Below are 13,824 nucleotides of genomic sequence, written 5' to 3' on the forward strand. Positions count from 1 at the left end.
TATATAAAATTGTGAATGGAAATTGAACAGACTGGTATAAAGGGAGAAGCAGCAAGTATTTTATCTAATGTTCAGAAATTAGGTGATATTTTGGAAATGTTACAGCTCTTTTAGCCAGCAAGTAATTAATCTAAGCATTATTTTAAGTTTATATTTGGACATGAAATCATTGAATATTACCCTTGCCAGCCTCAATGTTTAAAAAACCATAGAAGAGAACACAATATTTCACATGATGAAAATTTCAACCAGAGAGGACCACTGGAGTCAATATTTACGACTTTGTTATACTTACGGGTTTGGAACCAATACAGTGATATTCCCTACAAATTACTCCTCATAAAGCAGCATAAAAAAAACCAAAAAAAAAAACCAAAAAAAACCAAAAAAAAAAAAACAGCTACACAATATTCTAATGAATGAAAGGTCTTACTTTATATCTAAAATTAAAATTTGAAAACGCTTCATTTTGACCAACTACTGGGTTTTACATTTAGGATCTCACTTCATTTTGAAGTTACTACTGCGTTTTCAAATACTAGCACCAAATTAAAAAGTTGACTTGACCTATTGGGTAAAATCAGGATTTTTAAAAGATCAAAAAGAACAAACATTCTCTCTCACAATAGGGAATTGCAAACTATGTCTGATCCCTAGAAGGAACGTGAATCTGGTTCACGATTTGTAATCCACACTGCAAATTTTGAGTTGCAATAATCAATGGCTTACTACATGCTTAATGAATTCTTTGACCTTTAGGAAAGCATATGTGGCAGAAATAATTTCAGTGTATTTAATAATTTAAACTTTGGAAGAAAACATTTACTTTGTCCCATAATGATGAGAATATTTTATCTACATGTGATAAGTGACATTTTATTTTCCTGACAGGAGATCAGTCTTAATTAAAAGGCTATTAATTTTTTTTTGTTGTTGTTTTAATAAGGAAATTAACTACAAAACACCTGTCAGTCTTTGGACTAAAGAGGCCAGAAGAATAGAATCAAAACTCTTATAAATCAGCATGATCACTTATATAAAAAATTTAAGACAAAGCATGTCTGTATTCAAAAGTATAAGGCATTCAGTTTTTGCTATGGGACACAGGACTCTCGGATGGTATTTGTAAAAATTTGAGTAAAAGTGCAACACTAAAATTTGTAATATCACACTAGGATACATTTTTAGGTTAACTACTTAAGTTTCAAAAATTGTTTCTCTGTTGCTAAATTTCATTATAATAACATATTTTTTTAAAAACTATTAACTAGACAAAACTGTAATGTCTCCTTTGTCTTTGTATACATGGTGCGTAGTACAAGCAAAAAACTGAAATTAAGGCACAATATGGCTTCTTAGGAGAAACGTGACACAAAAACTTTCCACTCCACAACAAAAGTATTTGCTGAAGAACTGCACTCAAAGTCAAAAATATCTGCAAAAAGACTGCAATAATAAATGCAACTCTGAAAAGTATTAAACTAGGCCTACTTGTGATACAAATTTAAGATGTAAGTCGTTTTTGTCCTTTAAGGAGTTGTGCATTTTGGAATTCATTATTTATTATACTTTCAATGGCAAGGAGTATGAGAAAAGATCCATGGGACTAAATTGTAATTTTCAACTATTTACTTCTCAATTGGAGTCAATCCTTTGCATGCAGAACAGTTTCTTTTTTAAAAAGGATTACAAATTTCTAATGCTGATAGAAAAGTGCAAAGAAACTCATCTCAAATTTTAAAAGCATCACTGATTTCAAACCACTCAAACTGCAATTAAGTACATATCCCTTTGAAAACCAAACAATTTAATAAAAATGCAACCTTGCTGTCAACTGTTAAGTTTCATTGAAGTCACTGAGACAAATATAGAAAGAAAAAGAAGAACCTGGGCAAATAAAATTATCTTTTTGTGGAATAGTCAAAAAAAACTACAGAACATACAGTCAGCCCAACACTAGAAAGGTAGTGGCCTTACCCCAGGTATAAAGGTAAAGATGTTGTACTTTTGATTTTTTATAGCATTTTTGGGGTATTTTTCTTCACACTTTTCAGGACACCCAAGCCACACTGTGCGAGCCTTCAGGTCTTTCTTTCTTCGACATATGTTTATGAGCCAATCAGAACAACTGAAAAGAAAGACAATTGTTTATTTTAAAACTAAAAATGTACTATACAAGATCACTTCCAAACCTGTAACCCCTGAAGGCAAATAACTGTGAAAAACAGGCTAAAAATGTTTGCCACATCTATATAAGCAAGCATGATGCTAGCTCCTAATATTTAGGGCAATTCAGAGTAATGAATTCACCCAGACATATGCATATATAAACACTTGCACATTCTTTGCAGAAAATCCTAATACACTAATGAGAAGTTTCACTACACCAATACCCTGACATAGGTTAAAAAAATTCTAGTTAATAAGATTCTGCATCATGCCTTATAGTCCTTTAGCTAAACCCTTTATCTTGGATTACTAACATTCAGATTATGCTGAATGCTGAATGTTAGAAATGACTGAAGAGGAAATAAGGCTTCTGTTTGATACAGTTTAAAAGATCTCAGCAGCTTTGGATACAATTGCCACATAATTTGCAAATCTTTAGTTTCCTCCATACCACTGCTAATGCCATACTATCAAATATTAAAAAAAAACCTCAACAAACCAGACCTAACAAACAAAACCAGAAAACCATTCAAAACAAGCCCACTATGTAAATGCAGATTGCACAGGGGAACTTCAATTCACAGAAGATAGGAAAAGCTTACAAATCTACTGAAGTTTAAACCATGAGCAGTGAGATACAGAAGAGCTCACAGCAACCTTTAAACAACTGCATTTTGGACAAGGATACAGGAATGATGTGAAGGGGTCACAACAAGGAGGAACAAAAGCTGGCAAATGGAATGATGCCTCTGAGGCTCAACACACTATTTACTAACAGCCATAAAACAAGGAACAAACATGGATGTGACTCAACTCACATAATGTAATCAGCTTAAGTACTTGCTAGTACTATCTAAGAGGCAGAAAGGCCATCCAGAGACCATTTGCAGAGAAAAGTGGGTTTGCTGTACACTGTATATTCTTGATTTACAATCCCATACATTAAAGGTGAATTTATTTGTATTTATTTGTTAATACAGTGAGGAGGTGCCTCAATCATGTTTGGAGTCTGTTTCAGGCAAGTGAATCAGGAATGCTGAGCAGGTCTTCTATGCTCTTCACCTACTGCAGTTGACTGAGCTGATAACAGCAAATTTCAGCTACATCAGCTGATGGAGCTGACATGAGAAACAATTTCTAGTGAGGTTTTTGAATATACTGGCAATATTTTTGATGCAGCAAAAGAAAACTACGACTAGGAAATTTGTAGAAATTTTATTCAAACCAACAGGAAGAACTTGGCTGAGAACAGAAGAGAAATTGACAGTCCAATCATCTCAGCACTGTTTACGGGATTAATTCTGTATAGTCAACCTATTCATATGTATTTGTACAGACCTGTAAGAAAATGGAAGTCACAACCAACAGTGACACGTCAAGAACAATCTCTAAAATTGAACTATTTTCACTCTGAGAAAAACCAATTGCACTACTGCTTGAGTGCATGTCCTGTATGGACTCCTGGGGCTTTGAGCACCCTGCTCTGGTGAAAGATATCCGTGGTCATGCCAGGGAGGCTGGATTGCATGATCTTTACAGGTCCCTTTCAACCAATATCATTCTTTGATTCTATGTCTCTAATAAAATTTTACTCTCAAGACATTTATCATAAGAAAAGTAAAGGAACGTATTCTTGGAACTGATGCAGTTGGAAAACTCATAATTGCAGAGTAGCTTACATAAACCCAAAGTTTTTTCAGTGAAGATCTCTGAAGATTTATTTGGAACTTACTGTGTAATTGACTGTTGAATATTTCATTTTTCAGACCACAAAAAAAGTAGAAGAGAGAGGGGTACATGCAAAGACCAGATCAGAGTTCAAGGCTGTCTTGACAGATCAGAAAAACTAAGACACAGAATGCAGTTGAACAGGTACAAGTGCAACACAATTTACAGAGAAATAACCAACTACACAAATACAGAACCAGGAAATGCTCAAAAACCAGATGGCAGCTCAGTTACTGCATGAGAATGTTACACACGTGCAAAAAAAAGACATCTGTACAAGCATGCTTGTAGCAAGTCATGAATGTGTTCCTTTCTCTCAATCAGTGCTAGCATGATCTCAGTTGGCTTACAGGACCATTCTGAATACCAAATTTCAACAAACAAGCCTATTGGGAAAACAGAGACCACACACAAGAGCAAGAAAACAATTACAGGTCTAGAAAGTGGGGCAGGCTGACTACTAGATACACCAAAGAAACAGAGCTGTTCACAGAAGGCTGAGTGTGAACTTAATATGGTTTCAAGTATGTAAGAACCAGCTGCAAAGAGGAAAGGGGCAATTATTCTCTACGTCCACGATCATTAACTAATGACAGACCTTCAACTGTGGCAAATCAATAAGCAGAGGGGACAAAACATAGACAGATATTGAGTAAACTCTTTTAATGAGAGGGGTGGAGGAGACACTTAAGGAAGCTGGAATTTCTGCATATCTCTAAGATGTGATCAGACATCAGTGATAGATACAATTCATTCTGTACAGGCAAGGAATTGACTGGAAGCCTCTTAAGGTCCTTTCTTAGTCTGTTTATTCACAATTACAGAATCATGAAACACACAAATACTGCAAGGAAGGAAGGCTGATAGCTAGCTTACATTGCCACAATCCCTATTAAAAGTGTTCTTGTGTGTAGTCTGAATAATCTCATGCTTATTACTAATTAATTTTGCCAAAGAATGGAATTCAAACTTGGTTCTTTTTAAAGAAAATTAAAGGTTATGCCAATAGCAAAATTATTCATAGCAACAATAACTTTGTTATGGAAATACCACTACATCAATACTCACAAGCTGACCTTTAAAATACTTCAATTTTAAATGCTGGATTCTTAAGATTTTCTCCCCAAAACTCTCACTATGGGATAGACGTAAACATGCATTTTATTTTTGCTACAAAAATGAAATGTCCTTTTCCCAGTCACTTTAAAATAGTGACAAAGAATTATTCTATCACAAAAATTGTAACAATTCAATTTTCAAAATTCAGCCCTGTTATTTAGTAACATAGAAACAAGAAATATTATTACTTAAACTTGTCTTTAAAGCAAAATGAACACCAGTCCTTCTCTTTCATGATTCCACAATCAGTTTAATGGCTGTGAACAGATCCTGCTGCTGCCAAAATGTCCAGTACCTCCCTCCACCCATAACACAGATGCGGATTATTGTTCCTTCCCTTATGCTGGGAATACTCATGCAACTGCATAGGAAAACCAGGCCTGCAAATCGATTCAGTTGTATACTAATGCAGACTAAAAGGGGATTATTTTTGCTTATATCCATCCCCAACCTTTAAAAATATAAAAAACTGTAAAAATAGTTGAAATAATGCAGGTGATCTGTTTGCAGCAGACGGCAGAATGATTCCACTCAGTGCCAACTTGATAAAACTGCTCATGCCATTAAAGCTTTAAACTTGTTAGTTTCCAGGGCAGGGATGTGGAGACAAAAGAGACAGCTTAGTTATATAGTGAGAAGTGTAAGGAGAGATCTGTAGGAAAAAAGTTCCAAGGAAAAGAACATTTTCCTGGAGAAAGTAAGCTAGCATGACAGATCAGCCTACAGTCCCGTAGACAGAAATTCCCTGATAATCTTTGAAATCCTGCTTTGTTCAATCAGTTTTTGAATTTGAACTGTAAGGAGATGGAGTATTTGATTAGGCACAGTCTCTTTTGTAGAATAATTTCCTCAGACACTAAGGACTTCTCTACCACTAAAATTAAACAGTCACCTAAAGCAACATAATTACACTGCCTTCCTTGCCACGGAGTCTCCCCTCCTTGAAACTACGTTTTTTTTTGCTACAGGTCAACTGTCACCATCATGACCATTAGTTTAGCAAATGCCAAAAAGTACAAACACAAGAGTCATGTCTGACTGAGAAACAACTGTGATACCTTTGATAAAAGGGATTTGACTGACACAGAGCTAACAAGTCAAATTCTCAGATGTGAGAAGTCACAGATGATGAACATATTACAGGTTATGCCCAAATCAATATTGTCATGGTTCAGATGAGCTTTACTAACATAAAAATATAAATCTGTTACATTCTGCTATTTACAGTCTCAGCAGCAATTACTGTTTTATCACAGAAAGAATGCAAGGTGGACGTGCTGGCCTCAGAAATCCTAATCAACTTATATTAATTAAAAAATTTAACACAAATAAAATCACCCAAAATTTTTGTAACTCAGGTTATCACCATCCAACACATTTCTAATCTGTTCTTGAATTAACATTCCCTAACACAGAACATATTTTTGAACAAGGGTATAGACCCTTCCATGGGCTTTCTGTACCCCTTCCAAGGGCTTTCATTTAACATGAACAGTAAATTCATATGATAAATGAGAGTAGCATTCTCCAAGCTTCAAATAGCCTAGAAACATAAGATAAGATGTAGCATGATCAAAACACACTTCAGATTTTTCTGAACTCTTATGTAAAGCCACATATAATGCTAGGGATTCAGCAATAAAAAAACATAAAGTACATGATTTAAGTTTGTATTTCAAATGCCCTTGCCTACAAAATTCAACACATACTCAGAAAGCCTTTTCCATAAGCTAGGTGCAAGATGTGTTGTCTGTATCAATAAAACAGATGGTATGGATGAAAAATAACCAAATGTATAAAAGAACTTCAAGGCATATCCATTAAATAGCATTTTACTATCCTGCTTCCTAATGTATTATTTTAATGTGGAGGAACAATAACCATTGTCTTCATATTAGTAACCAATACCATATTTAAACTAAAAACAACAACAAAAACCCACCAACCAAAAAAACTTCCCACCAACAAACGAAAACCTGGAGTAATTGTTAAATAAGAACCCTTAACTTTTTCATAAATAGAGTGCATCTTTATAAGTCAAAAGCTAAAATAAAAGTCTCAACTGACTCTGCAGCTCTAAGAATAAAGGCTTTTTTTTATTTTCTCTTTTCATTACTTTTATCTTACAAGCTTAACTGCCAGTATCTTTCACAAAACAGCATTTTCATCAGAATGGAAAGATAATATAAAAGCTCTATATTGTCTGCAAGGGTCAGCTTTTCCTTATTAGGTTTTAAGTAGCAGAAACTAGTTCTGCAAAGAAAACATACTGTAATTATTGTACTCAACAGGTAGCTTCAGTAATCAGGCCAAAAGCAACACAGTGGTCATGTCATTCTCAAAAGATCAGCATTTTCCCATGCTTCTGCACAACAAATGCGTTGCAGATTAATTGAAAGCGTACAGGCCATCTTAGAGCCCAGATTAATCCGAGCATTTGATATCCCCTTCACTTCATATGGAAATGCCATTCAATGGCACCATTTTCATAGGGACAAAGTGTTTTTTGATAACAAGTGGAATGTAAATCTCATGAGAAAGAAATCAATCCAGCCCAAAGAACTCCAGAGTATTGATCTATGTGCATTATAATTTCACAAGCTTGAAGAGAATTTCTAAGTTAAAGGGGAAATTATTACAACCACAGAACAGCTGCTATATCATGAAGTTTTCTTTTAACTGTGCTATGAAAGCAAAAAATAGCAGTTTCTGAAGTTAAAAGTTATGTTGGTTGAATTAAGTCTTCAGTTTGTTCAAAATCAAAGACAACATTTGATTTAATTATGTTTTTCTCGCAAGTGTAAAAACTCTTTAAAGAGCTGAAGATTTGCAAATAAAGTTCACACTATTCAGATCTGATCAACAAGTCTATTGTCAAAATTGAAGTTAAAAGTGGAATAAAAGATTTTTCCAAAATAATTTTTCAAGTACACAGAACTTTGTCAAACCTTCCATATTTGCTTCTGCAAAGCAGGTGAAACTTTTTAGACTAAAGAGTAACAGTTTGTGATGTAGCAACAAAAATCTATAAAATATAAAATTCTAAAGCTGCAAAGTAAGAGATTAAAAACTTCCTCTCACAAAAATGAGATTAATCCTAACAATGCAAGACAGACAAAAACCCCTACTGGGTATGGGGGTTTTTGTTTGTTTGCAACATGTAAAGTGATTTTGAACACAAACACAAGACTTTCACTGAGAACCCAAATGAAATCAGGGGCCCCCTGAGCTTGGCTCCAGAATAATGCCTGGTCTTTTATTGTGTTCATCTTTCTGTCACAGCTTTGGAAAATTTACAATTTCATTTAAAGCACAAAAAGAAATTCTAGATGTTGAAGTGGAGATTACAACCTCACCCAGACGCAGGTACTGATTTCCATAAAAATAGGGTGAAATTTTAAGTTCTGTTTAACTGAACAGGTCTCAGAATGCTTTAATCTTACATTACACTTAAAAGAACCCTGTTTGTCTTCTGGAAATAAGTTTCAGTTGTTCCTTTAACATGAATACACTAACACACACAAAAATTGTCTTCTAACTCTAACTGCTCCTCTCCATTTCAAGCATGAAGGCATAACACACTATTGTACCCCAAACCAATACTTCACGCCACATAAAAACATTGTAACTAATTCTACTACACAGTGTAAGTAAATAAGTGTAAGTGTAATTCTACTACACAGTGTAAGTAAATACTGCAGGTGTGACAATGCAGTAGCCTCCAAGTTTCCTGCATGATTTTTTGTATGATCCTAGGTAATTTTATCAACTGCAAATTGGCATTTCAAAAACTCAACTATTTTGTGGGTCCCAGCAAAAATTTGTAAAGTGCTATTATAATGAGAAACCATCAAAAAGAGTAACTTACACCGACTGCACATCCCTGATTTTTTTCAATTACAAAGCCTCAATAATGCTCTCAGCCCAGATGAAATCTCCCTACTACAATGACAGGTATTTACACCATAAGAAATTCTCACCCAACAGGAGGTTTCTATCTAGCCTAACTGGACCAGTAGATAAGATGCCATGGGATTTACCTCCCCTCCTCCATCTTTTTCCCTACTTCATCTAAGCAGGCATCTACAGCTTTTCTATGGGAGTATCCTCTGTCTCCTAACATCCAACTGAAATTTCAAGCCTCTGCTAGAATCTAATGTTCATTTTCTCATTATTTTTTCAATGAAAAATTAAAATTATCTGCTATGATGTTCTGTTTTAGAGCACACTAATGTGATTAAAATGCCTACAGGTATAAATGCCAGACCAAATGGACTCTTTATTGTGTCCAAATTCAGATGAGGAAATCAGCAAAGCAGAAGTCATACTCCTCTAAAGCCTCTTAGTGAAGACTTTTCACACACCTATATTAGCAGTAAAGTAAAAATAAGAAAAGAATCCATAGTGCAATTTACTTTCTCTTTTCCTTCTCAAAAATCCTTCATAAATATGACTCAAGTAATTTAAAGAACAGGTTTGAAAGTTTCTAGGCTTGAAAACTGAGATGTACCTCTCGATTTTAAAAAGCAAGCAGCAATCTTCAGCACTTCTTCTTTGCAGTCTTCAGCACTAATGACCATTTCTTGTGACATTCTCTTACAATTTTTAATTAATTCCAACATAAACTCACCTTGCAATTGTCTGTCTCTATCCAAATACTGTAAATTCCATGTAGTGTAGTCTTTACTGATCCATCTGTCTTCATAAAACTTACAGGAATATAACCACAGTAACTAATAATCACTAATACTTACAGAACTGAACTCACATGAAAGTATATTGTTTGAAAGGTATCTAAATTTTAAGACATGTCCAAAAGATTAACAACTTCTTTAAATATTTATAAATGTTTTTTAACAACTGAAATGTAGGTCTCTACCAGAAACACTGCTTCCAAAATCCATTTACACATACAAACACTACTTCTGTAGACTTTTCTACCTTCCTTCTGTCTACCTTCCAAACACTTAACCCCTATAATAAAGTTAATAAACCATGAGTTTTTGTTAAATCATTATATAAAACAGGAATCAACACAGATAATGCTTTTTAAAGCTTTGTAACAACTATTTCAAAAAACTGAAGGTGTACAAACACAGCTTTGCTTAGGTAAAACAACAGGCCTCTTAATGCATCATGAAAACCAGCTGTGAAGCTGGTCTATCTAAATCAGATGTAAAACATCTGCCAAAGAAAGCATTCGTCCTTTAAACCCAGTGAAAATGCTTCACTCACTTCACTTTACTGATTCTGATTTTATAGTTCCAAATTACAGAAAAAGGAAGATCCTTAATAATCCTAACAACAGTTTCACTACTTAGATGTTTTGCTAACAATTCATTACAAAATGAATATTCCCAGGTATTTGCATAGAGCAGAATTTGGCACAGAAAGTTTTTAAGTAAGAACCAAATCACAAGAGCTAATTCTAGTTGTAATTCACTCCAAGATCACCAGTTAAATTTATATTTTAAGCTTTAAAGTTGAAGGATTGACTAATAATTAGTTGATGAATTTACTTTTTCCTTACAGCAATATCATCAAATTTATATATATTGTAAACTTAACACACTAATATCCGCAAAAGTAAAAAATGTAACCCCTAATGTAGTTTTAAGTGAAGTGAGAACCAGGATTATATGCTAAATTATGGACCTCAGATTAATACAAGTTTAGCTCATGATCTCTCTTGCAAGTCAGCAAGGCAGGCAGGAGAAGCACAACACCCTCAGCTCTTCAGAATGGTTTTTAACAGCTGACAATGTCCTAGTAACAAAAATGCAATCAAATAAATCAAAAGATACACTACAAGCAAATTATTCTGTGTTCTGTACTCTGCACACATCACACAGTACAAAGTTACTATTTATTTAATTTTTTAAAAACTTTAATTAAAAGTACTAGTGTGTGACAAACCTAGTGCAAAGGAACTTCCAGCCGCCACAGATAAACCATTCTAAGCCTCTTCTTCTCTGACAAATTCTGGCTCTTGGTAAAGTATGGTAATCACTCTCATCATTTTCAAAGCCTTCTTCTGACATCATTAGTGGCATTTCATCCAAATGAGAGGACTCATCTTCTGCTTGGTACCTGGCAAAATGAGATAAAACACTACATAAGTAGCCAATACATCACTTTTTATTACTGGGAATCTCCTAAATTAACAACTTAATTTTTGCCATATGGAATTTTATTAGGGAGATATTTTCATCTAAGCATTTAATGCATTTTTGTTAACAGATTAACAAGATATTCTGATTTTAGTTGAAACTGTATAATACAGCAAAAAGCCTGCAATCATTGTCATAGTATAAATAATTCCAGGGAAATTCTTAGTTTTTATATAATATGTGCATACGAAGTTGCAGCTTCCTACTTTTCAAAGGATTCTTTGTAAAATTTTATTAGATAGAAGTTACTTTGAAAAACTTATAGCAGACACAAGTGACTGAATTTTCATGGAAGTACAGAATTTATATTTCAACTGCACTTTTTCAACTTGTTTTCCTGATGTATTTTCTTGTGTGTGCAGGCCTTTGAGCCTCACTTTCTACAGCACACATCAGTATCTTAGTTTTAATTATGACAACATTATAATTACTCTTAAAATGCTACACAAAAACATTCCGTGGGCCTGTGGGACCTGATGCCTTGAGAGGCTGCCTAGAACAGAGGCTAGACAGTGTTAAAGGAATAAAATAGGTATTTATTAAAAAGGCCTTCAAAGGATACACCTCGGGCAGCACAAGAGCCCAGCTGAGCCTACACCCAACATTGACAACGGGTCACACTTTTTCACACTTTTATAAGTTTTGGTCCATTTACATATTGGGGTTAATTGCCCAGTTACAGCTTCAGGTCATAAAGTCCCATCTTCCCATGCTCTCGCTGTTTACACTTTTTGGGCCTGAAACTGCAATTGTGTCCTTGGTTCTGGGGCTGGAAAAGGACAGTTTTGTCTAACTAAACTGTGACGAGAACTTGCTAACACTTTATATGAAATTCAGAGTTATATACTAATGCAGTACAGAATCTGGAACATACGACAGCTAAAACTTAAGGTATTAGACCCATGGAAACAACATTAGGCTAACAGTGGTCCTTTCCTCCTCAGAAACTATTATCCACTCTAATTTTACACATGTGGAATGCTTTTTAAGCAAAGAAAACACTGGAATATTCAGTAAGAAAACTCCTCTAAGTGCATGTAAATTGACTAACTTAATCCTTTCACACTTTCATACCTTTGGGAAGATGATTGAAAGAAGATGCACTGTTACTCAGAATTAGTAAGTTTAATTTTTATGAAGCTGTATTTAAAGTCATCTCTTACAAGCTGAATCCCGGGACTGTCTCATTTTCTCCACAGCAACCTAATCCCAAACCATATAAAAATAGTAATTAACAAAACTGGAAATTCATTCCCTTTATGCGAATGAGCAACTGGAGTACATGGTGTTCTGCCTAGGGATGGATGAGGAGGCAACTGAGAGCTTCTGGGTTAAGAGAAAAGAGAGAACAGGTAAAGGCAACATTTTAGTAGGCGTCTGTTAGAGACCACCTGAACAGGAAATGCATGTGGGTGAGGCCTTTTACAAACAGAGAAGAGCAGCTTCACATTCTCAAGCCCTGGTCTTCATGGCAAATCTCTACTACCCTGGTATCTGCTGGAGGAACAACATAAAAGAAAATAGGCAATCCTGGAGGGTCCTGCAGCACTTTGACAACTTCCTCCTCTAATTACTCTGGAAGAGGCCCATGAGACAAGATGCTCTGCTGAACCTCATACTCACCAAGCAAGGAGGGGTTCACTGGGGATGGGAAGGTCAACACAGCCTTGACTCCAGTGACCACAAGACAGTGAAGTTCAAGACTCTGAGAGCAGGGGGGAATGTAGCAAGCAGCTCACAACCCTGGAATTCAGAATGGATTCAGCCTTTTCAAGAACTGCTTAAAAGAGTGCCATGGAATAAGGTCTTGGGGAAAAGAGGGGCCCAGAAAAGCTGGCTAGTACTCAAGGATCACCTACTCCAAGTTCAAGAGATTCCCATCCAATAGGATGGCTCTGACTGGACAAACAAGGAGCTGTTCAAACCCAGGCACAAAACGGAAGTGCACAGAGGGTAGAAAAAAGACGGGTAACTCAGGGAAATACATTGTCCAAACTTCCAAGGACAAAGCTAGGACAGCTATAGCCAAATGTAATTGAATCCAGCCAGGGATGTCAAAGACAAGAAGTTTTAAGCACATAGGTGAGATAAGGAAGACTAGGGAAAAATGGGGTCTCACTGAATAACACTGGGGATATAGTTACGCAGGACATGGAAGAGGCTGAGGTACTGGATGCCTTCCTTGCTTAAGTCTTGATTAGCAAGACTGACTTTCAGGAGTCCCAGGTCTCAGAGAATAGGAAAAAAGCCTAAAGCAAGGAAGATGAGTGAGGGAACACTTAAGCAAACTGAATATGAATATATATATATTTATTTTATATAATGTAATATTACATATATAATAAAATATAATATATAATAAAACATGTATTATATATTAGTGGTATTCTACTATATATATTTGCATGTAAAAATATAAAAAAGCCATTGGGCCCTGGTGGGATGCACCCACAAGTGCTGAGGAACCTGTCAGACGTCATTGCAAGTCACTTCCAATAATCTTGGATCAATCATGGCAATTGGGGGAGGTGACTAAAGATTGAAGGAAAGCAAATGGCACTCCTCCTTTTCAAGAAGGGCAAGAAGGAGGACCCAGGGAACCTGCCCTTAGCTTCCAGTCTCACCACAATCCCTGGGA

The 13,824-nt window shown here is 35.4% G+C and overlaps 1 protein-coding gene across 3 annotated transcripts in view; it reads right to left on the reverse strand.

Moving 5' to 3' along the window:
• Positions 1 to 13,824, reverse strand: part of ATP9B (ATPase phospholipid transporting 9B (putative)) — a 169,112-nt gene that overhangs the window by 141,189 nt on the left and 14,099 nt on the right. For 2 of the 3 annotated variants that reach the window (XM_053974312.1, XM_053974302.1), the window contains exons 2-3: positions 10,933 to 11,106; positions 1,978 to 2,128 (exon numbers count right to left, since the gene is read on the reverse strand). In XM_053974312.1, the coding sequence (XP_053830287.1) occupies positions 1,978 to 2,128; positions 10,933 to 11,106 (325 nt within the window). Of the gene's footprint in view, positions 1 to 1,977; positions 2,129 to 10,932; positions 11,107 to 13,824 lie in introns of those variants that run through there. The other variant, XM_053974321.1, reaches the window with a different exon arrangement.

This window comes from Vidua macroura, chromosome 1 (assembly GCF_024509145.1).
Source record: "Vidua macroura isolate BioBank_ID:100142 chromosome 1, ASM2450914v1, whole genome shotgun sequence".
Lineage (NCBI taxonomy): Eukaryota > Metazoa > Chordata > Aves > Passeriformes > Viduidae > Vidua > Vidua macroura.